This window comes from Nomascus leucogenys, chromosome 22a (genome assembly GCF_006542625.1).
Source record: "Nomascus leucogenys isolate Asia chromosome 22a, Asia_NLE_v1, whole genome shotgun sequence".
NCBI classification, from domain to species: Eukaryota; Metazoa; Chordata; class Mammalia; order Primates; family Hylobatidae; genus Nomascus; species Nomascus leucogenys.
In genome coordinates, this window is record NC_044402.1 from 31,849,046 (window position 1) to 31,872,059 (window position 23,014).

Here is a 23,014-nt window from a genome sequence, read left to right on the forward strand (position 1 = left end):
ATGTCGAGATCAAGCTTGGGATCAGGTTCAGTGTGTGTCTGGGAGAGGGGCTACCCAGGCCTTTGCAAGTCTGAGCTCTGCGGCTGCCTAGGGCTGTGACACCGAAGGTGTGGAGAACATGGGCTGAGGAGGGAGGGGCCTTTCTGAGCTGAGAGAACTTGGCAAGTTACTTTTAACCTTCATTTCCTGTAAGTTTCCCAAATTTCCTTCGGTTATTGATTTCTAATTTCAACCCGTTTTGATTGGAGAACATACTTTGAGTGATTTCAGTCCCTTTAAATTTGTTGAGACTTGTCTTATGGCCCAATGATGATCTATTGTAGAGAATGTTCCATGTGCTATATATATATATTTATATAACTATATATATAAATATAAAAATATATATATTTATATAACTATATATATAAATATAAAAATATATATATTTTTATTTTTTCTGAGACTGGATCTTGGTCTTTCACCCACGCTGGATTGCAGAGGCATGAACACGGTTTACTGCAGCCTCAACCTCCTGGGCCCAAGCAATCCTCCTGCCTCAGCTTCCTGAGTAGCTGGGACTATAGTGGCCACCACACCCAGCTAATTCTTTCTTTCTTTTTTTTTTTTTTGTAGAGACACGGTCTCGTTTTGTTGCCCAGGCTGGTCTCGAGCTCCTGGGCTCAAGTAACCCTCCCGCCTTGGCCTCCCAAAATTTGGGGATTACAGGCATGAACCACTGTGCCGGGCCTGCTCTTTTTTAAAAAAAAAACAGTTCACCTACAGCTACAGTATCTGTGTGCTCTTGAGAATTCTCGAGTGTGTATTCGTGTGTATTTTGCTGTTGTTAGGTGGAGTATTCTATATAGGTCTTCCAGGTCTAATTGGTTTATAGTGTCTAAATCTTCTATTTCCTTGTCCATCTTCTATTTAGTCGTACTGTTTGTTGTTGAAAGTAGTGTTTTCTCTCTCTCGTGTATGTATAAAATAAAATGAAAAAAAGGTAGAGTATTGAAGTCTCCTACTATTATTTGTTTATTTTTCCTTTCAATTCTGACAGTTTTTGCTTTCACGTATTTTGGGGCTCTATTGTTAGGTACATGCATGTCTATAACTGGTATAGCCTCCTGAGGGATGGACACTTTGTTCATTATAAAATATTCTTTGTCTGTAATAACAGTTTTTGTCTTAAAGTCTATTTTGTCTGAATTTTTTTTTTTTTGGGACGGAGTCTAGCTCTGTTGCCCAGGCTGGAGTGCAGTGGCGCGATCTTGGCTCACTGCAGCTTCCACCTCCCAGGTTCAAATAATTCTCCTGTCTCAGCCTCCTGAGTAGCTGCGATTACAGGTGCCTGCCACCACGTATTTTGTCTGATACTAGTATAGCCATTCTAGCTGTCTTTTGGTTACTGTTTACAATGGTATCTCTTTTTCCATCCCTTGCTTTCTTTTTTCTTTTTTGGTACAGAGTCTCACTGTGTTGCCCAGGCTGGAGTGCAGTGGCGCAATCTGGGCTCACTACAACCTCCACCTCTTGGGTTCAAGCGATTCTCCTACCTCAGCCTCCCGAGTAGCTGGGACTGCAGGCGTGTGTCACCATGCCCTGCTAATTACTTTCAACCGATTTTTATCTCTGAATGTAAAGGGTGTTTCTTTTTTTAAAGAAATTGCATCTTTTTTTAAAAAGTCTGTTCTGCCATATAATTGCATATTTTTTTTAAAAGTCCATTCTGCCAACCTCTGCCTTTTAGATATTTAATCCATTCACATTTAAAGTAATTATGGATAAGATAGGATTTATGCTGCCATTTTGTGATTTGATTTCTGTATGTCTTATGTCTTTTTTATTCTTTTGTTCTTCCATTACTGTCTTCTTTTATGCTAAATAGATATTTTTGAGTATACCATTCCTGGCCTGTAAATAATGAGACACAGAACAGTAAAGGTTAAATAAAATGCTGCCTGCAATGGACTTAGCACAGTGCCTGGCAAATAGTAAGTGCTCAGTAAACATGGGCACTCGATTGGGTCCCAGGCGTGGTAAGAGCCACAGTTAACCCTAGGACTGGCTGACAGCAAAGTCCCCTCAGGGCTCTGTGCGACCCCTCATGTCTCCCGGGTAGGCCACAGCACTCTGGCAGGTAGTGCCTTTGGGGAATGGGGAGTGGTGGGTCCTGGGAAACTTCACCATGCCAGGCTGTGGCCCTTTAGCCCTTCCCCTGTTCCAGTACCTGGGCACCACCTGGCTGCTTGTGAAGCATCCTAGATTCCCCATCGTGCTCTTCCCACCCCCGACCCCCACCCCACCAGACCCATGAACTAGTCTCTCAGGGTGGGTTTTATTGCACACACTGAGGTTTAAGAACCACTGCTTGACATCCACACAGACGGGTATTGACACAGTGACAGAGAGAGACCTGGTTTGGGGTCAGGAGGCTTAGATTTGAATCTTGACTTCTCAGTCATGAGTTCTGTGAACTGCAACAAGTTACTTTCAGAGCCAGCCTTTCTCGTTTCTCAGTTGGGAATAAGTGGTTATGCAGATAAGCAGTACTCTCGCACTGTCGGCATGCAGCTAGTCCTGGTGGTTGCTGTTCCGGCCTGGCACTTGCTTTTTACAAAGGTGTTTCTTTGGTCCCTGGATGCAGGTCTCTTCCCACCCCAGGCTCTTAAGCTCCTCAAAGGCAGGAACCAGTGAGTGGCGGCTCCTGGACCAGACATCTGGTTGGTTACCTGACAAACAGTCCACTGCCCTCCGTCTTGGATCATGTTGTCTCCAGGCCCTGCTGCTCCCAGGCTCTGTGCAGGAACAGAAGGGAATTGAAGAAGCATTATTGGATAGTGGTATAAGAGCATGAAGATTCAGAATGGGTGACAACAATATGTGCTGGAGGGCCAGCTGGAGGAGGTAGGCCTTGAGGGAAAGCAGACTGTGAGAGTGGAGGCAGGGCTTCCAGGCAGAAGAAACAGCTCTAGGGGAGGCTCAAAGTCAGGGAGCTCCCCCAGGGGTTGTCTGTCCCCAGGGGTCGCTTAACCCTAGTCCCTGCACGGGCTGCCTTGCATTATAATTAGCGTGTGTTTCTGTGTCTCTGTCTCTCCACCGGCCTGGAAGCTCTGTGTCTCCTGTGTCTCCCACAGCCTGGCTTGCAGCAAGTGCTCAGCAAATGCTTGTGGAGTGGATGGAGGGGCAGCAGGCCCACCTTCAGAGCTGCAGCAGGGAGGGTGTGTGGTGGGGGAGTGGGCAGGGCAAGGCAATGGCAAGGGAGGCCCCTGTGAGTGGCCTCATCTGTATCTTGGCCCAGGGCAGAGTCTGGCACTGGGGTGCTCAGGCACAGACTTCAGAGAGCCCTGCTCTAGCCCTGCTGGGGAGCCAGGCCCTTCCAGAAGGAGAGGGAGGAACTGCAGCAGCCTCCAGTGGTGGGAGCTGTATAGGGCATAGAGACTGTTTTGAGGAGACAGACCAAGGACCCCAGTGGTCCCAGGAGGCCCTCACCAGAGGGCCTCAGGAACATCTGCTGAGTCTCCTGCAGAGGAAGCTTAAACCTGCCTGCTTCTACCCTACTCCTGCTGGGATCCCTGGGTCCTGTTGGAAGGGGTTTTCCAGGGCTGCCTGTGATTCTTTGTGGCCTTTGCCTAGGAGGAAGGCAGGCAGTCCCTTCAGTGCAGGCAAAAGCTGGGCCTGGAGGCTTAATCCTTTTCCGTCTTTGCTCGTGACTGTTTTCTCTCTGCACTAGCAGCCCCCCACCTCCCCCACCCCTGGCAAAACAAACATGGCTCTCCCAGCTTCCCATGGACACCCTGTGGGCACTTGTGGGGCTATGGGGGAGGGAGGCAATCATGGTAGAAGCCTGAACGGAGCCCTGAAAGTGGCTCATATGCCCTGAAAGGATTCCTCTCTTACACATCCCTTTAAAAGCATCTCAGTGTTGGCATTTTTACTGTGTAAGCTCAAACTTCAGGCAGCTTGAACCCTGCCAAGCTTCTGATCCTGAGCAGCTTGATGGCTGAGACCCCTGGGACTCGTGACTCTCTGGCCTGTTGGCCTGGGCTCTGCTTTTCAGAGCTGAAATTCAGTCCAGAGAAGTGATGGTCCAGGGACTGTCTGGATTGGGAATGGGCCGACCATAGGGCCTCTTGCCTGCTCTCTCATGCTCCCAGGGAAAATGACGCTTGTGGGAGTCAGATCCACGTCTGTTGTATCAGAGCCTCCTTGTTTGCAAACCCCTTGAGAATAGTGCTTTTGTGTCCAGTGGCTTGCAGAAATGGGGTACACTGGCCTGTGTGTGAAGTCCTGGTTGGTGGGGGTGCATGTGGCATTGCAGATGGGGTCCAGAGGGAAGGTTTGTGTAGGGCCTGGGCAACTCTAGCTGGCCCAAGATGGCAGTTCCAGGCCACTTACCCAGTTTGGCTATAGCTGGAGACCCCAGAATGTCTGAGAGAGCTTTTCAGGATGTGAGCCCAGATGAGGGGGCCAGCTGGGCCATGCTGTGCTCCTCTGGTGGGGGTGGCAGGGACTTGTTATGGTTCCCTGGCATCTTGGCCAGACCTTAGTGTCTTGAGGTCTAGCCATGTCAGGGCATGAGGTAAACACACCCACAGGCTTGTGTCCCTGGCCACTGTCTAGGTGAGGGTGGAAGCCTAGAAAAGTGGGGTAGAGGGCAACATTGGAGCTGGCACTTTTCCAGTTGGCCTGCATGTGTTGTGGGGCAGCAGGTGACAGTCAAGGGCAGGTGGCTTGTGGGCCAGCAGGGAGAAGGACTTGTGTTCCACGTAGGTGTAGAGGGCCTGGGGCCAGAGGTAGGGTGGGATCCCGGGCTGGGCCTTTTCACTTCATCCCAGCATCTTGAGGAGCTCTCATGTGCATCAGAGAGCCCAGAAGTCAGGAGCAGGCAGGAGCCCAGGGCAGGAATGGGGGCTGTGTCGCCTCTGCCCAGGTGTGGCTCTGACTCACCTTGGGCGCAGTCTTGAATTAGCATCCTGACAGGCAGATACAAACCAAGTGGCAAGGTACAACGGTCTGCCAACCCTGCCCCGTGGAGCCTGCCGTCTGCTGGGGATGACGAAGCAGGCACCTGGGATTTAGTGTGCCATACACAATGTGTTATAGGGGCTTGTAGTTCAGCTCCTGTCTCAGCTCTGGGGTCAGGCTTCCCGGTGGGAGCACTGTCTGCAACCTGAAGGATGAATAGGACCTGGCCTGATGAAAAGAGTGAGAAGGTGTCCTAGGAAGGGGTACAGCCTGGCCAAAGACCTGGAAGCAAAGCGAGAAGAGCACGTTGGAGGCCCTGGCTCAAGCACAGACTGTCGAGAGAGGTGGCAGGAGCCAAGGTCTGCAGGGACTTGTGGACAGGGCAGGGAGTTTAGACTTTGTCCTAAGACAGCTCAGAGAATTGACTCGCCTGGGGACTCAGTTTGGGCCTGTCTTGCCCTTAGGTGACAGACACATGATCTTTGACTCCCCTCTTCCTAGTGCTGAGCTTGTGGGGCCTGCTCAGGCTATAAGAGTGGGAGCTTGGAGCATTAGCCTCCAAGGGCAGAGGGCCCTCAGGTCAGCTGTCACCCCCAGGTCAGAGCTGAGCCCCTGCAGCTGCTGAGATCAACTTGGCATCTCCTCCCTGGCCTCTGTGGCCTCTACTCACAACAGTCTTGTTTCTCAAATGGACACACTGATTGCCCCAAGCAGACTGGTGAGTGGCCCTGGTCCTGCAGTGGCCACAGTCTGGCCCCTTGCCCTGTGGTGATGGCTCACTGGCTTCTCCTGGGGTCGGCCAGCCAGTGTTGGGTGTGCGGGTGGGCTGCCAATGGCATTTGGGGAGCAGTGTGTGTTTGAGCTGACATCCCAGGAGAGCTGGTGTCACCATCAGCACTGAACACCCAAAGGCCTTTCCAGCACCTTCCCCTCATATGTCTGCAAAACATATATGTGGGGTCAGCACCGGTTTTTTTTTTTTTTTCTTGGTGCACACTGCTTTCTTCTATGGAGAGTAAGTGCTACTCACCATAGAACTTCCTGAAAGCCTGCTAGGTCCCAGGCCTTGCTCTTGACTGTTGCCTTGTCTTTGGCCCAGGGGTACCTGTGGATCTGGTCAAGGATTGGTTGCTGCAGAGAGGAGCCTGGAGGAAGGGAAAAGTGAATAGAGCGTGACAGTCAAACAGACTGACAGGGCAGGTTGCAGTGTCTGGGGCCCCGTGGTGACTGTGGGTTTCCTTTTGCAGTGTTCCTGCATCCGTTGTCAGAGGCCCTGCAGCTGGTCTCAGGGCTGAGCTGCTGGCAGGAGTTCCTCATTACATCCTCTTCCCTGCAGTCTCGGGGACTAGGCCCACAGGTCAGCAGCCTTTGGAGGTGTCGTCCTTCCTCTTCCTCACTGTGAGGAAGGGCAGTTTGATTTCCATCTGAGGGACAGGGCAGTGGGGGTGGGGTAGAAGAAATGAGAGGAAGTGGCTCAGTCCTGAGCCCATGGGGTCTGAGAGCTGGAGGCACCACCAGCAGCAACTGAGCCCGGGGTGGGGTTGCAGGAGCTGGAGAGTCCAGGCCCAGATCGGGGGCTACAGTGGCCAGTGCAGGAGGAAGTGTTTCAGGCCTCCCTGCAGGTAGACCTCACACATCTGCTGACCCATCTGTGGTGAGACCCTTTCCTGCCCTCCCTTCCTGGAGGGTCAAGGGTCTCAGCTGTATTTGGGGAGAATGGGAGAGAGTACCTGCCAAAGGTTCAGGCAGGGGTAAGGGGCTTCCCAGTGCCAATGAGAAGGGATATTTGATATCTGTGTCTAGAAAATCCTTGCTCGGAGGTGGTGTGGAGTGTGCTGTGGAAGGGAGGTGTATGAAGAGGGGTCTGGGGTCTTAGTGGCATATCTTGGGGATAAGGGAAGAGCTTGATCTTAGAGTTAGACAGACCTGGGTTCCAGTCATGGCTCTGCAACATAATTACTGTGTGACTGTAGGCAACTTACTTAGCTCCTCTGAGCCTCATCTAGCTAACCTGTAAATAGAGATTAAAATCGCAACACCTGCCTTATAAGGCCATGGTGGGAATTTAAAGGATATAAAGCACATAGGATCTGCCTGGCACGGGTGCACCATCACCATCATCATTACTTCTATGACTACTTAGTGCCCTGCTGCCTAGGTGTGCCCCTTCACCCTTCCTCCCAGGCTGCCAGTATCTTCCACTCTTCTCCCCACCCCCAGCCGATGACCTTTCTTCTCTGAGGGTCCCAGGCCTGAGTGTCTATGCCTCTGGCCCCCTTAGCTCTTCGGTGAGGGTGACAGGGAGGCCTCTGAAGCAAGAACCTTCTGGGGTGATTCAGCCTTCCCCAAACTAGGCCCCTTTATTTCTTCAAAGCAAGTCCCTGTCTGAGCTTCAGAGGCAGCTGTGGTGTCCTGAATGATGGCCCTCCTTGATGTGCAGGGTGGGAGTAGGAGGCTTCCCAGCTGAGCTCAGCTCCTCCAGGGCTCACCATACAGCTGTGGGTAAGCCCCTGTAAGACCTGCATCTGGCCGCTGGCCCCTGCCCTGGGCAGAAGGAGGCTTGTCCTGGAGCCGCAGGCCCCGCCTCATCTCCTTCTGAGCAGCCATCCCCATGGAGGGGGCGCAACCCTCCATCAGGTTCACACTGGCACGTGCATCCAGGCCCACCTGCCACGTGGACCTTCCCTTGCTCCAGGCCTCAAGCCTGTGCTGTGGCTCACAAGGAGACAGGGCTGTGATGAAAGGAGGCGTGAGTGTGTGTGAGCGCCCACTGAAGGGGCTCGCAGCCCCCTGGAGGCACGTGGGCCTGCCAGGCTGGCGCACATTTTTCCTTCCTCTGTCTTGCTTCTGCAGACACGCACTTACAGTTCTGTGGGCTTGATGTTCCCTTGGAGAGGCGGAGCCAGACGGTCTCACCCTGCAGCTTCACGGGGGTGCCTAAGGGTGATTTTCAGTGTAGGGGTTAGCTTTTGGGTTCCTGCTCTGAATTAGGTTGGCTGTCGGGGAATGTGGGTTTAAAAGCAAGAAAAAGGTTGTTTCTCCAGCCCCCAGCTCTCCACTTCTTGTTCAGATCCCCCCACTCCCCTCTTGCTGGGGGTCAGGGTGACTTGGATGCCCTCCTAGTCTCTGTGCCTCCCCCTCCCTCCGGCTTCATATATGAAAAGACAAAGGCTGCACACGAGGAGGGTCTCTTACTCTCTTCAAGGCCCAGGAGCTGAGGAAGGAAATGGAGGAGGAAGTTACTCCCCTTCTGGGTGCTGGGTAAAAGTGAAAGATAGGGAGGGGGCCCTCAGTGAGTCACGCAGGCGGGCAGGAGGCAGGCAGGCTCCGGGAGCACAGGGGCTGGGGAGCTGCGGAAGCCTGCAGAGGAGCGATAGCCTGGGAGGGGCATTCCTGGTGCTGGGGGTGGGCCGAACTGCGAACTGGGTGTAGTCGGGACTCTGTGCCCGCCCAGCCCTGCCCTCCGCTGCTGCTGGCTGGTTTCCTGGGAGCTGCTGGGGTTGCTAACAATGACCTGTAGCATCTGGGGCCTGAGATTTCCTCTTCAGAGCCGCCCAAGCTGCTTTCCCCTCTTCCTAGGGACCAGAATCTTACTGGGGAAAGAGGTGGGCCATGTAGCTCCCACCCCCACCAACTTCCCAGGAAAAAAAACAAAACCCAAACAGCACTCTGAGGGAAGGAAAAGTCTTGAAAAATACATGCAAGCAGCTATGTTGTAAAATACAGGTCTAGATTCTGTTCTGTAGCGACTGTTTTAAAAAATCAAATTACGAAGCAAATGGAAAAACTCTGTACTTTAGTCATGACATTATCATGGAGAAACCTTCTGGAACTGAGTTCCAGCAATCCGCACCCTCTACGATCTGAGTTAACACTATTTGCCAGGGGCTCTTCGGCAGTGGAAGGGGCAGGGGTCAGGCAGGGGCGGGGTCAGCTGCTGACCAGCTCTTGGCCTGGATCCTGCCTCCACCCTGCCAGGGTTGCAAAACAGGTTCTGTGCTAGTTTGGGAAAGACTCTGGCAGCCACAGCCCCACCCAACAGCTCTTCCCAGGGGTGGGGCTAGGACTGCACACACCCTTCTGGGGCCTTACCTGCAGGCCTTGGTGAGCCTGACCCTGGGCCCCTGACTCTACAAGGGTCTGTTGGGGCTCCCGACTCTGGGGCTGCACAGGAGGAGTGGCCATGTCGGGAATGACCCTGTCCTCTCCACTTCCCGAGCCTGAGATGTGCTTGGAGTGTCAGAGGAGGCACTGGCTGGACAAAGATCCTTCTGGGTCTGGTGGGAGGCTCCTGCATAGACAGATGTGTGCCAGGAGGACTAGGCCTGGCTGCCCAGGGGGCTGGGGCCTGGGTAAGAGGAGAGGGGAACCAATGTGGCTTTTGCTGCCCCTTTCTCAGCTGGGCTGGAAGGGCTTGGGCTGGATGTCAGCTCCACCTGTGTCTTAGAATGTGCCTATGCAATGCACAAATAACACAACCAGATGCAGGCAGTCCTGGAGCGGAACCAGGAGGATGAGGTTGTGGGACAAGAGAGTCACAGTGCCCTGGGAGATGCAGCTGATTCTCCTGCCCTCATAGCAGCTCCCCAAAAGTCCTGGCTCCTGCCTCACCAATGCTGCTCTGTGACTTGGGGCCTGTCCCTGTGATATGAGGTGGTGGGACCGAAGGCCCTTGGAGGCCCTTTTCTTACACTTGTGCTGATGTTCGGGGCATCCTGGGAGGCTGTGGCTGACACTGTCACTGCTCTTCCCTCTGCAGGTGCCAGGACCCTGTGGAGCATCATGAACTGGGAAGAGTAGCTGAGCCCCAGAGCCTCTCTGGAAGAGAAAGGAAGAACCAGCAGTTCTTTCTCCCAGTGTCCGACCTCATCGTCCAGCGTCTTCCTCTGCCCCTGCTCTGCCCTCCCTGGCTCCTGGACTAGAGCCCAGCTTCCAGCAGGACGTTTCCCCAGGGGATGGGCGACTGTTGAAGGGGATCTCACTGCCAGGGCTTAGTTGGCCACATCATGAACCTCCAGGCCCAGCCCAAGGCTCAGAACAAGCGGAAGCGTTGCCTCTTCGGGGGCCAGGAACCAGCTCCCAAGGAGCAGCCCCCTCCACTGCAGCCCCCCCAGCAGTCCATCAGAGTGAAGGAGGAGCAGTACGTCGGGCACGAGGGTCCAGGAGGGGCAGTCTCCACCTCTCAGCCTGTGGAACTGCCCCCTCCCAGCAGCCTGGCCTTGCTGAACTCTGTGGTGTATGGGCCTGAGCGGACCTCAGCAGCCATGCTGTCCCAGCAGGTGGCCTCAGTAAAGTGGCCCAACTCTGTGATGGCTCCAGGGCGGGGCCCGGAGCGTGGAGGAGGTGGGGGTGTCAGTGACAGCAGCTGGCAGCAGCAGCCAGGCCAACCTCCACCCCATTCAACATGGAACTGCCACAGTCTGTCCCTCTACAGTGCACCCAAGGGGAGCCCACATCCTGGAGTGGGAGTCCCAACTTACTATAACCACCCTGAGGCACTGAAGCGGGAGAAAGCGGGGGGCCCACAGCTGGACCGCTATGTGCGGCCAATGATGCCACAGAAGGTGCAGCTGGAGGTAGGGCGGCCCCAGGCACCCCTGAATTCTTTCCACGCAGCCAAGAAACCCCCAAACCAGTCGCTGCCCCTGCAACCCTTCCAGCTGGCATTCGGCCACCAGGTGAACCGGCAGGTCTTCCGGCAGGGCCCACCGCCCCCAAACCCGGTGGCTGCCTTCCCTCCACAGAAGCAGCAGCAGCAGCAGCAACAGCAACAGCAGCAGCAGCAGCAGCAGCAGGCAGCCCTACCCCAGATGCCGCTCTTTGAGAACTTCTACTCCATGCAGCAGCAACCCTCGCAGCAACCCCAGGACTTTGGCCTGCAGCCAGCTGGTCCACTGGGACAATCCCACCTGGCTCACCACACCATGGCACCCTACCCCTTCCCCCCCAACCCAGATATGAACCCAGAACTGCGCAAGGCCCTCCTGCAGGAGTCAGCCCCGCAGCCGGCGCTACCTCAGGTCCAGATCCCCTTCCCCCGCCGCTCCCGCCGCCTCTCTAAGGAGGGTATCCTGCCTCCCACCGCCCTGGATGGGGCTGGCACCCAGCCTGGGCAGGAGCCGACTGGCAACCTGTTCCTACATCACTGGCCCCTGCAGCAGCCGCCACCTGGCTCCCTGGGGCAGCCCCATCCTGAAGCTCTGGGATTCCCGCTGGAGCTGAGGGAGTCACAGCTACTGCCTGATGGGGAGAGACTAGCACCCAATGGCCGGGAGCGAGAGGCTCCTGCCATGGGCAGCGAGGAGGGCATGAGGGCAGTGAGCACAGGGGACTGTGGGCAGGTGCTACGGGGTGGAGTGATCCAGAGCACGCGACGGAGGCGCCGGGCATCCCAGGAGGCCAATTTGCTGACCCTGGCCCAGAAGGCTGTGGAGCTGGCCTCACTGCAGAATGCAAAGGTGAGAGTGGCATGCGGAGGAGCCAGACCTGGCAGAGGGCATCAGGCTGATAGGTGGGAGGCTGCAGGATTTGCTTCTTGCCTAGGGAAAGCCAGACTTTGCCCTAGCCAGCTGCCTGTGGGAAAATAGTACAAAGACCACCCTTCACCTTGCCACAGGGTTCTTGCTTACTTTATTTTGCAGAAATATTTTTTGAATAATTAGATACTATTTCAGATACAGATAGGTACAGATCACCGGATTCAAGTGATTCTCCAGCCTCAGCCTCCCCGAGTAGCTGGGATTACAGGCGCCTGCCACCATGCCTGGCTAATTTTTGTATTTTTAGTAGAGACAGGGTTTCGCCATGTTGGTCAGGCTGGTCTCGAACTCCTGACCTCGTGATCTGCCTGCCTCAGCCCCCCCATAGTGCTGGGATTACACTTTGCCAGCCAGAAGCACTTTCTATAGAAGAGAGCAGTGTGAGGCTGAGCGCAGTGGCTCATGCCTATAATCCTAGCACTTTGGGAGGCCAAGGTGGGTGGATCACTTGAGGTCAGGAGTTGGAGACCAGCCTGGTCAACACAGCAAAACCCTATCTCTACCAAAAAACACAAAAATTAGCCAGGTGTGGTGCTGCACGCCTGTAATCCCAGCTACTGGGGAGGCTGAGGTGGGAGAATCGTTTGAACCCGGGAGGCAGAGGTTGCAGTGAATCAAGATCATGCCACTGCACTACAACCTGGGTGACAGAGTGAGACCCCCTGTCTCCAAAAAAAAAAAAAAAGTGGTAGGAGAAAAGGTATGCAGGGAAAGGTCAAGTTGTGAGACCACTGGGAGCCACTGTGGGTGTTTGAGTCCTGTGACTAAATGGGAATTGAGGGTCCTAAATCAAATCAGAATTTATCTTTTATTTGTTTATTTATTTATTATTGAGACAGGGTCTCACTCTGTCACCCAGGCTGGAGTGCAGTAGTTCGATCTTGGCTCACTGCAGCCTCAACTTCCTGGGCTCAAGCAATCCTCCCACCTCCGCCTCCCAAGTAGCTGGGACCACAGGAGTTTGCCACCAGGCCCAGCTAATTTTGTTTTATTTTCTGTAGAGACGAAGTGTCACTATGTTGCCCAGGCTGGTCTTGAACTTGTGGCCTCAAGTGATCCTTTCATCTTGTCCTCCCAAATTGCAGGAATTACAGGCGTGAGTCACTGCGCCTGGCTATGACTTATCTTTTAAATTGCACTTCTGTTCCCATCTTGTCCAGGATGGCAGTGGCTCTGAAGAGAAGCGGAAAAGTGTATTGGCCTCAACTACCAAGTGTGGGGTGGAGTTTTCTGAGCCTTCCTTAGCCACCAAGCGAGCACGAGAAGACAGTGGGATGGTACCCCTCATCATCCCAGTGTCTGTGCCTGTGCGGACTGTGGACCCAACTGAGGCAGCCCAGGCTGGAGGTCTTGATGAGGACGGGAAGGGTCCTGAACAGAACCCTGCTGAGCACAAGCCATCAGTCATCGTCACCCGCAGGCGGTCCACCCGAATCCCCGGGACAGATGCTCCAGCTCAGGTATGAGAGGCGTCCCTTCTAAACACCTCTAGCACCTGAGTGCTCCTGGGGCCCAGGACCCTATGGGGAAAGGAGAACATGGCAATGTAGGAAGGTATCAGGGAACCTGTGGAGATACTATTTTTATTTTCCAAACCAAACTTCTGGACAGATGTCCAGAAGGGGCATTTGGGGATGTCCCCCTCCTCATGGGGGATGAGACAGTTTTATACTTGAAATTGAAACTGCCTGGGAAATTCTAGGATGTGTGCATCTTTTTTTCCAGATCAGCAAATTTTGATTTGGCCCGTGCTGGGAATTAGAGATGTTTGCTTGTACTGTCACTACTGAGATCTTGATATCTCCTTCTTTTTTTTTTTTTTAAGACAGAGTCTCGCTCTGTCGCCCAGGCTGGAGTGCAGTGGCACGATCTCGGCTCACTGCAACCTCCACCTCCCGGGTTCACACCATTCTCCTGCCTCAGCCTCCCGAGTAGCTGGGACTACAGGCGCCTGCCACCGTGCCCGGCTAATTTTTTGTATTTTTAGTAGAGATGGGGTTTCACCGTGTTAGCCAGGATGGTCTCGATCTCCTGACCTCGTGATCCGCCCGCCTCGGCCTCCCAAAGTGCTGGGATTACAGGCATGAGCCACTGCACCCAGCCTTTTTTTTTTTTTTTTTTTTGAGAGGGAGTCTCACTGTGTCACCCCGGCTAGAGTGCAGTGGCGCGTTCTCCACTCACTGTAACCTCCGTCTTCCGGGTTCAGGGAATTCTTCTGCCTCAGCCTGCTGAGCTGCTGGGATTACAGGCGCCCACCATCACGCCCAGCTAATTTTTGTATCTTTAATAGAGATGGAGTTTTGCCATGTTGGCCAGGCTGGTCTCCAACTCCTGAGCTCAGGTGATCCATCCACCTTGGCCTCCCAAAGTGCTGAGATTACAGGTGTGAGCCACCGCACCTGGACAAACCTCAGTTTTTATTGTGTCAGTTCCTTAAATTTCTTAAAAGCTCTGCTGTTTCTCAGCCTCTCAGTTGCCTTTTCCAGTAATAGCATTCACCTCTAGGGAAAACGCAGCTTCAAATACTGGGCTCACCTCTTTAGCTTTCTTTTTTTTCCTCTAGATCTTGGCTCTTTAATTCTTTGCCAACCTATTTGCCCTCTGATATCTTCAGAAATGTGTTTTGCACATCGAATCCAGATTTTCTGGTTATTCTCAGCTGGAGAGTTGGCCTGCATGCCTCTGTAATAGGCAGGGGAGCGCCACAGTCTCTGCTGTCTGGGTTCCTGTTGTCTGGTTGAGGAAAAGTTTGTGGTAGAGGCTGGAGGCCTGGGCAGCTTGTTCTGAGACAGGAAGGAGCCTGAGCAGCTCCACAGCTCAATGCCCCTATTTTATAGATGAGGAGCTAGGTCCAGAAAAGACAAGAGACTGACCTAAGGTCATACAGCCAAGTAGGTAGAGCTAGCTCTAGAATTTGTATCTCCTGAATCCCTGCCTGTGAGTACTTGTACTACACCAGGCTTTGGGGGGAGGTTTATGTTTTGTTATTTGTTTATTTAATTATTTATTATTCTTTGTACTACAGATACTTTCTTTCATGCATAAAAGTAGAGAGGGGTATAATGAACGCCAGTGTTTAGCCATCACCCAGATTTCACAGTTATTAAAACATAACCAATCTTATTTCACCTGTACCTCTGCTTCTCCATGCCACTGGGTTATTTTGAAGCACGTCCTGAACATCGTATCATTCCATCCATATACTTCAGCTTGTATCTGAAATACATAAGGACTCTTTCTTCTTCAACATTATCTCAATAGCATTACCACACCTAAAAAATGAACATGACTATTTTTGTCAAATATCAGAATAGTTTAAATCCCTTATTATAAAATTACAAATCATTACAGCTAGCTGATTTTTTGTTAGATTTCTTGTCAAGAAAGTTTGGGGGGGCCTTTGGCTCCTGCATTTTTTTTTTCTGTGCAATCATATTGTTTTCCTAAGGGAAGAAGAATGAACAGTTTCATTTCATCCCAATTTGTAGAAGGGAAAAGAGGGCATAGATGGGTGAAGGACATGGCCAGAGCTTCAGAGGGAGTCAGGGCCCTCTGCTGGAAGGTGTTTATGGGAGCCAGAACCTTGGCAGGGAGACAGCTCACTATTCTAAGGCCCACTCGGTCAACATGGCCAACCTTACCTGTTCTAGTGAGTACGCAGAGAGATAAACTGGGTGCTGCTCACCCTGTAGGGCTCCATTCTCTGCCTTTGAGATTATAGGAATCGAGCAAGGGAAGGCCTCTGTTCTCTTATAGTACTGCTTTCTATTCTAGATAGAGGCCCATGAGGCATACCTAGCAGGGAGAAGTAGTGCATGGGCTAGACTTTCCTAGTAGGATTAATACTATGAGAACAAAAGTTCTGCAAGGACAAGGACTGTCCATTCCATTTTTTTTTTCTTTTTCCTTTTTGTTTTTTGAGACGGAATCCAGTTCTGTTGCCCAGGCTAGAGTGCAGTGGCACGATCTTGGCTCACTGCAACCTCCACCTCCCGGGTTGAAGTGATTCTTATGCCTCAGCCTCCTGAGTAGCTGAAATTACAGGCACCTGCCACCATGCCGGGCTAATTTTTGTGTTTTAGTAGAGGCAGGGTTTTGCCATGTTGGCCAGGCTGGTCTCGAACTCCTGACCTCAAGTGATCCCCCGACCTCGACCTCCCAAAGGGCTGAGATTACCACGCCTGGCCTTGTCCATTCCAGCCTGGAGTTTAAGTAGTGATAACAGCCAATATTTACTAAGGTACCAGGTAATGTTCTCAGTGATTTCCTTGTATTAATTCATGTAGTCCTCATAGTTACCCCATGAAGTAGGCACTTACTAGGTAGGCACCATGTTAAAAATGAAGATGCACAGAAACATTGAGTAATTTTCAGTGGCAATAAAGGTGGTAGGTCCCAACCCAAGCAGTCCAGCTCCAGAGCCTGGGCCCTGAACTACTGCACTCCTGCCCTATCATACACTTTACAGCAGAGGTGGGGAACTGCAGTCTGGGGGCCAAATCCAGAGCTAAGAATGGTGTTACAATTTTATACGATTAGTTTTAAAAAGAAAAAGGGAAAAGAGGAATATGTAACAGAGATCACATGTGGCCCACAAAGCCTAAAATATTTACTCTCTGGCCACTTACAGAAAAAGTTTGCTGACCTCTGCCCTAGAGGAGACAATAAGAAGGGCTTTTGGACCTGCTCCTTTTTTCAGGCTTGCCTCGGTGGGTGTGGTGGGCAGACTAAGTTCCAAAGGCGAGACTGGCAAGCTGTGGTTAAGACTTCACTTTCCCTGGGACATGGAGGGCTGAGCCATCTTTGTTTTCTTTCCTTCTCCAGGCAGAGGACATGAATGTCAAGTTGGAGGGGGAGGCTTCCGTGCGGAAACCAAAGCAGCGGCCCAGGCCCGAGCCCCTCATCATTCCCACCAAGGCGGGCACTTTCATCGCCCCTCCCGTCTACTCCAACATCACCCCATACCAGAGCCACCTGCGCTCTCCTGTGCGCCTAGCTGACCACCCCTCTGAGCGGAGCTTTGAGCTGCCTCCCTACACGCCGCCCCCCATCCTCAGCCCTGTGCGGGAGGGCTCTGGCCTCTACTTCAATGCCATCATATCAACCAGCACCATCCCTGCCCCTCCTCCCATCACGCCTAAGAGTGCCCATCGCACACTGCTCCGGACTAGTGAGTGACCTCCCTCCGCGGCCCTGGCAGGAGCGGGGCTGGGGCACCGGGCAGGGAGGCATCTCAGCCTATGGGGCTGCTGGGGATTGGGCTGGAACACTCTGGGAGAAGAAGCTCTGCTCTGTCTTCTCTGAGATTGAGAAGGAGGTTGTCCTGGTTCAATAAGGAGGGGCGGGGGGCCTGCCCAGCTGCTTGGATTCAAATCTCAATTCTACCATTTACTATTACATCCACTTTTGCAAGTCACTTCAACTCCCTGGGCCTCAGTTTTTTCAGTATTAAGATGGGGATATTAGTATTACTTGGTTAATGATGAAATTGCCAATATTCAACTATTTTTGGATTCACAAATAGTAGTTTCCTTTGGTTCAACCTAATAGCCACTTCCTAGGCTCAGGTGCATTAGCACACATAAAGCTGGAACATCATGCCAAGGCCATCCTGTTTGCTCATAGTCCTTTGTGGCACATCTGGTCTCTGGGGCTCTCGAACAGTCTTTTTGGCCAAAAGCAGACATTCTGGAAATATTGGGCTGGCTTGGGGTGATGTACTGCTGAAAAATGTTGCCCACTCCATAAGGAGGTCCATTTCCTCTGCAAAATGGGATAATCCAATCCCCTTAGGGTGGTAGAGAGGATTAAGTGGAAGTAGCTAGCTCATAGCTGCCTTTGGCCAATTAACCTTTGACTGTGACCTCACCCATGGTGTAGCTCTCTGGTGCCCCCTGGTGTCTGTGGATGCAAAATGTTTGCCCTAGGCTGGCCAGCCTTCTGTCCTGCTTCCTGGGGAGGCTTCTCTCTGGCTAGGAAGAGGAAGTCATTGTAGAGATCAGACTGGCAGCCAGCGAGAGGTCAGTCTGTCTACGAGTATTTACCAAACACTTGGGCGTAAGGCCTTGAACTGGGTCCTGTGAGGGCTCCAAGAATGTACAGGACACCATGGTCTGTTCTATAGAGAATGCAAGGTCATTAGGGAGTTGACATGAAAGCCTACGAGTTGAAAAAACAGAGGTTCCCGGCAGTGTGGGATCTGCAGCCAGTGAGTGAAGCCCCAGCAGCTAGCCTGGGATGGTGAGGACTGTATTCAAGAGGGGTGGGGCCAGAGCTGAGCCCCAGCCATGGAGGAGGGCGGGGGCAGGGAGGACACACCAGGCGGAGGAAATGACTGGTGCAAAGGCCTGTAGATGGGACCATGCGGGGAGGGTGAGGGGTCGAGAGGTAAGCAGTCAACTAGGATGCAGGTCCAGGCACATGGGTGGTGGGAGATACAAATGGAAGTGGAACTGCCTTGAACCCTGAGGGGAGGGTTGCAGGTTTTATTTCACATTGCAGGAGGGTCAGTAGAGAGCAAAGATTTTTTTTTTTTTTTTTTTTTTTTTTTTAAGCAAAGGAGTGTTTTGATCATGTGGGGCCTTAAGAAGACCAGCTTGGGGCTGGGCACGGTGACTCCCACCTGTAATCCCAGCTACTTGGGAGGCTGAGGGAGGAGAATTGCTTGAACTTGGAGGTTCAACTCCTTGAGCCGAGATCGCACCACTGCACTCCAGCCTGGGCGGAGACAGAGTGAGACTTTGTCTCAAAAAAAAACAAAAAACAAGAAACAAAAAAAAAACTAGCTTGGGAGAAACTGAGGCAGAAAATCCAAAGAGGAAGTGAGACGATAACTATAAAACAGCGATCCCCTTCACCACCTCCCTAATGTGCTCAAAGTTTCAGTCGCTTTACTAGGAAACCACAGCTTTATGTTGGAATTAGTGTTGGAGCTTCTGGGGGCGAGGATATGGCTTTAGTAGTAGAAGCAGTAATAATAATCTTTATCAAGTGCCAGGCTCTGTGTGTTATTTTATCCAGTTCTCACATTAACCGTAGGAGACAGGTAGTGATAGCCCCTTTTGGTGAATGTGAAAACCGAGGCACCCAAATATTTAGTAAAGGGCCTGTGTTTTCGTAGGTGACAGGCTGCAGAGCCAGGACTCGGGTGCCTGTGTTCCCTGCGTGAGCTCTGTGTGTCACCACTGTGAGTCTTGCACATACAGGGCAGCCACTAGGATTGGGGGGTACTTTGCTGAAAGGAGGGTACTATTTATCAATCTGCTCTTTGTCCCATAGACAGTGCTGAAGTAACCCCGCCTGTCCTCTCTGTGATGGGGGAGGCCACCCCAGTGAGCATCGAGCCGTAAGTGCAGCCCTGCCCCTGGCCGAGGGGTGTGGGTGGCCACACTAGTGCAGTGTGTGCAGGTGGGCCCTGGGAACAACAGGAGGGTTCCGTGGGGCCTGCAGAGGGCTGAGAGGGCCTCCTCGAGCTTCTGTATTTGGCCCTGGGCTTTGCTGTCCCCGCCCTGCCTCCGTGTGGAAGTTGCAGGGAAGGGCAAGGACCGGCTCAGCTTGAACTTATCTCTAGGAGAGTTGGAAGGGGGGTCCAGAGGCTCTTTCCCATCTGTAAACCTGCAGCTGCTTCTCCCCTCTCCAGCCTCTGGACCTTGCCTTTCTGGTGGTGCCAGGTCAGCCTGTCCTCCCAAGTCCCTAGAAGCCAGACTCCCTACACCTAGCTGAGGCCTTGCTCTGCTGGCTCCCCCTCATCTTCTTCCCACCCTGAGGGATCATCAAGTTCTCCATCCCCGCAAGGTGAGGCCTCACTTCCTGCCCTTTTCACTCCTCTAGACGGATCAACGTGGGCTCCCGGTTCCAGGCGGAAATCCCCTTGATGAGGGACCGTGCCCTGGCAGCTGCAGATCCCCACAAGGCTGACTTGGTGTGGCAGCCATGGGAAGACCTAGAGAGCAGCCGGGAGAAGCAGAGGCAAGGTGAGGAGGGGCCTGGGGACAGCAAGTGAGGGCAGGCACATGGGTGGGCCAGGCCTCACCCCGCCCAGCCCCGCGCTGAACGTGGTTTCCTCCCCTCCCTCCTCATGCTCCTGTGGATCCAGTGGAAGACCTGCTGACAGCCGCCTGCTCCAGCATTTTCCCTGGTGCTGGCACCAACCAGGAGCTGGCCCTGCACTGTCTGCACGAGTCCAGGGGAGACATCCTGGTGAGAAGGCACCCCCAGCAGAGGGAGGGCCCCTCAGTGGGGGCTGGCTTGGATCCATGTCTGCTGCTCAGGAGCTAGGGCTGCTGGCATGCACATTTGAGGCCAGTAGGAGGGTCTGACTATGGAAGGGGCTGTAAGGGCTTGACCCAAGGGAGCCCTACTTTCAGACCCCAGGTTTTGCTGTGCAGTGTCCTCCTGTCCATTCCCATCCCTGATTCCGGGTCAGTGGACTCAGACTGGATGGTTGCTGAGAGCCTTCTCCAGCAGTGCTGCCTCCCTTGGGGCCATGGTCTCTCTTAAGAGGACCCGAGGCCTGTTTTCTGGGCAGCCCCACCCCCTGTGATCTCACCACCCCACCGGACCCCTTATCTCTCAGCAGTTAAGGGGGGCAAGAGTAAGTGCCCACCCTATTCGGGATTTTATCAGGGCCTAGAATGCTCCATCCACCACCGATACCCCTGTCAGTGCCCTGACCCTTCCCTCACTTCCCCTCCAGGAAACGCTGAATAAGCTGCTACTGAAGAAGCCCCTGCGGCCCCACAACCATCCGCTGGCAACTTATCACTACACAGGTGGGCCTGGCTGCGGTGGGCATGGTGCCTGGAGCCTCGAGAGGTCTCCAGCATCCATGGGGCCCTGCTCAGTGCTGAGTCACAGCCCTGGGGAGGGGGTGGGAGGAGGAGGGTAGATAAGCCAAGAGTCAGAGTGAGGGAACTGCCACCAAAGCTGGGGTAGCTCTACAGGGCTTTCCTGTGCCCTGGAGGGGAGGGGAGAAGGGTGTGGTCAGGTGGGAGACCATCCAGGCAAAAAAGCCCAGGCCACAAGGACAGGAACCCATGGAGAGCCATCCAGATCGGCATCAGGTACCTGGAACTTAGCCCCAGGAGTGCATGTCCTGTTCTGGGCACTTTAAGGACATGGACCGAGTCACATAATCCTAGCAGCCAATGTTTTCCACCCATGTTAGTGCTACATTTCATCTGCACCAGGCAGAGCACCAAGGGTTTCACATGCATTTTCTTATTTAATCCTCGCCACAGCTGGTGAGCTAGGCGATACTAGTTTCCATTTCACAAGCAAGGGAGCGAGGCTGTGAGCGACATGGAAGTGGGACGAGGAGCCGGCTCTGATGCCTGCAGAGACCATGGGCGGATGGCCTCACACTTTTTTGCTGGTCGGAATTGCCCCGCAGTGGCCAGGGCCCTGCCCACCTCACTCCCTGGCTGCCTCTTTGCCCCATAGGCTCTGACCAGTGGAAGATGGCTGAGAGGAAGCTGTTCAACAAAGGCATTGCCATCTACAAGAAGGATTTCTTCCTGGTGCAGAAGCTGGTGAGCTGGGCTCTGTTTCAGGGGCAAATGAGGGCCAGGAGCTGCCTGTGTGACTTTGGGGCTCCCTCTGCCAGTGACCAAGCCCTCTTAAAAAGCAGTCAGGTCAATGCTATTGAGTAGCCTCAGAGAGAATTTCCTAAACAATACAAGAAAGAGAAAGATTAGGTCTCTTTTCCCTGTTGGTTCTAAGCATCCTTTCCTCACTTCGGGGTAGTGTGGCCAAGCTCTGGGGTCTCAATCCAGGAGGAGGCCTAAGTGGGCATCAGACTTAAAATAGGCAGGAGGAAGATGGGGAGGAGGGTGGCAAGTAGAGGTGAGCCATTCCCCAGAGGAAGATGCAGTGTGGGGGGGCACCCCGGGGTGAGGGCAACTGAGAGCCAGCAAGTGCCTGCGGAGCTGACCTGGGGGCCTCTGCCCACTTCCTTTGACCCGGAGTTGCCTTCCAGTAACTCAGCTGTTCAAGTCCACATTCCCTAGATTTATCTTGTCCTCTCTCCATATTCTTCTGGAAAAGCAGATGCTTCGCTAATCCAAGGAATTGCATCTTTCCAGCCCTGTCTCGCAAAATCTGGGCTGTGGGGAGAGAGAATTGTGTGGACTTCCAAGGCAAAAGAGTTTTTAAAAAGAGCATGCCCTTTCCTCTTGGGATTGTAGATTGTATTGGGAACAGCCCTGGGGACTAGACAAAGTGCTGATGATGAATTCCCCTACAAGGGCCCTGTTGTGAGGAGTCCTTTGCTGTGTTTTAGTAACACTCTATTCCCTGATTGGGCAATACTGACGGGAAGTACATGCCCGTGAAATTCACTGAGGCGCCCCTAATGCCTAATGAAATGAGCAGACCTTTAGTCAGTCAAACAAAGGGTCAGAGAGAATTGACAGTAAATGTGTAAATGGCCTAATTAATACATGTGTGACTTGGCCATTTCTGTGAGATGAAACATGTCTGTTTCCTCCTCAGACACAAAGGGCCCACACTGACCCCTGGCCTCTCTGGACAGGAGCTCCCAGCCCAGCGGTGGCTGAGCAGTGTGGGAGCCTGTGTGGTAGTGTCAGAGAAAACAGCCTCTGCGTGTGGGAAAGTCGCCCAAAAACTAAACCCAGTGGCCAAACAGATTTATGCAATGGGAGAGCTAGAATTTCAGAGCTTGAGAGGCAGGTCCCTGGAGATCATCTAGTCTCACTTAACCCCATTTGCTATTTACACATGAAAAAACTGAAATTAGAAAAGTGAGTGACTTGCCTCCGCTACCACAAGCTCGAATAGCTGTGTGGTAGCAGAGTCAGGAGGAAGACTTAGGCCTTTCGCTTCCTCCTCAGGTTTTCCAGGGCTTTCTTGTGAGTTTCCCTTGAGTTCCTCCCCTGACAGGGGACACTGTGACATTTCTGTATGCTCACTTGTCAGCTACTGCTCCCTGGAGAGAAATGAAATTGCTTGTCTGGATTAATGAAAAGCGTCTGTGTTGCCAGGTCAGGGCTGGCTTTGGATGTAGATGGTGCCCAGACCTTTTCCCTCAACTTTTCAGTTTGAAAAATTTCAAACTTAGAGGAGAATGGAAAGAAGAGTAGAATGAACACCCATCTACCCCTGACTTAGATTTAGCAATCATTAACATTGGCTATATTTGCTTTCTCTTTCTCTATGTCTAAACATAGACACACACATATACAGCTCTCTCTTGTTCTCTGATTCAGCTAATCATTAAAAGTAAGTTACAGTCATCATGTCACATGACTAAAACCTTTCAGCACGTATCTCCTAAAAACCAAGATATTCTACAAAACCACAGTACCATTAGCATGCCCAAGAAATTTAACCTGATAAAATAATTCAGGCCAGGCGAGGTCGCTCACGCCTGTAATTCCAGCACTTTGGGAGGCAGAGGCAGACGGATCATTTGAGGCCAGGAGTTTGAGACCAGGCTGGCCAACATGGCAAAACCCGTGTCTAAAAAAAAAAAAAAGCGGGCGGTGGTCAAGCTGTAATCCAGCATTGGG

At 52.7% G+C, this 23,014-nt stretch overlaps 1 protein-coding gene across 1 annotated transcript in view; it reads left to right on the plus strand.

Annotated features, from left to right (window-relative positions):
• Positions 1–23,014, plus strand: part of ELMSAN1 (ELM2 and Myb/SANT domain containing 1) — a 65,028-nt gene that overhangs the window by 37,317 nt on the left and 4,697 nt on the right. The window contains exons 2-9 of the mRNA XM_030803804.1: positions 9,707–11,405; positions 12,647–12,946; positions 16,311–16,656; positions 18,765–18,831; positions 19,317–19,459; positions 19,582–19,685; positions 20,182–20,257; positions 20,928–21,016. Coding sequence (XP_030659664.1) covers positions 9,954–11,405; positions 12,647–12,946; positions 16,311–16,656; positions 18,765–18,831; positions 19,317–19,459; positions 19,582–19,685; positions 20,182–20,257; positions 20,928–21,016 — 2,577 coding nt within the window. The 5' untranslated portion in view covers positions 9,707–9,953. The remainder of the gene's footprint in view (positions 1–9,706; positions 11,406–12,646; positions 12,947–16,310; positions 16,657–18,764; positions 18,832–19,316; positions 19,460–19,581; positions 19,686–20,181; positions 20,258–20,927; positions 21,017–23,014) is intronic.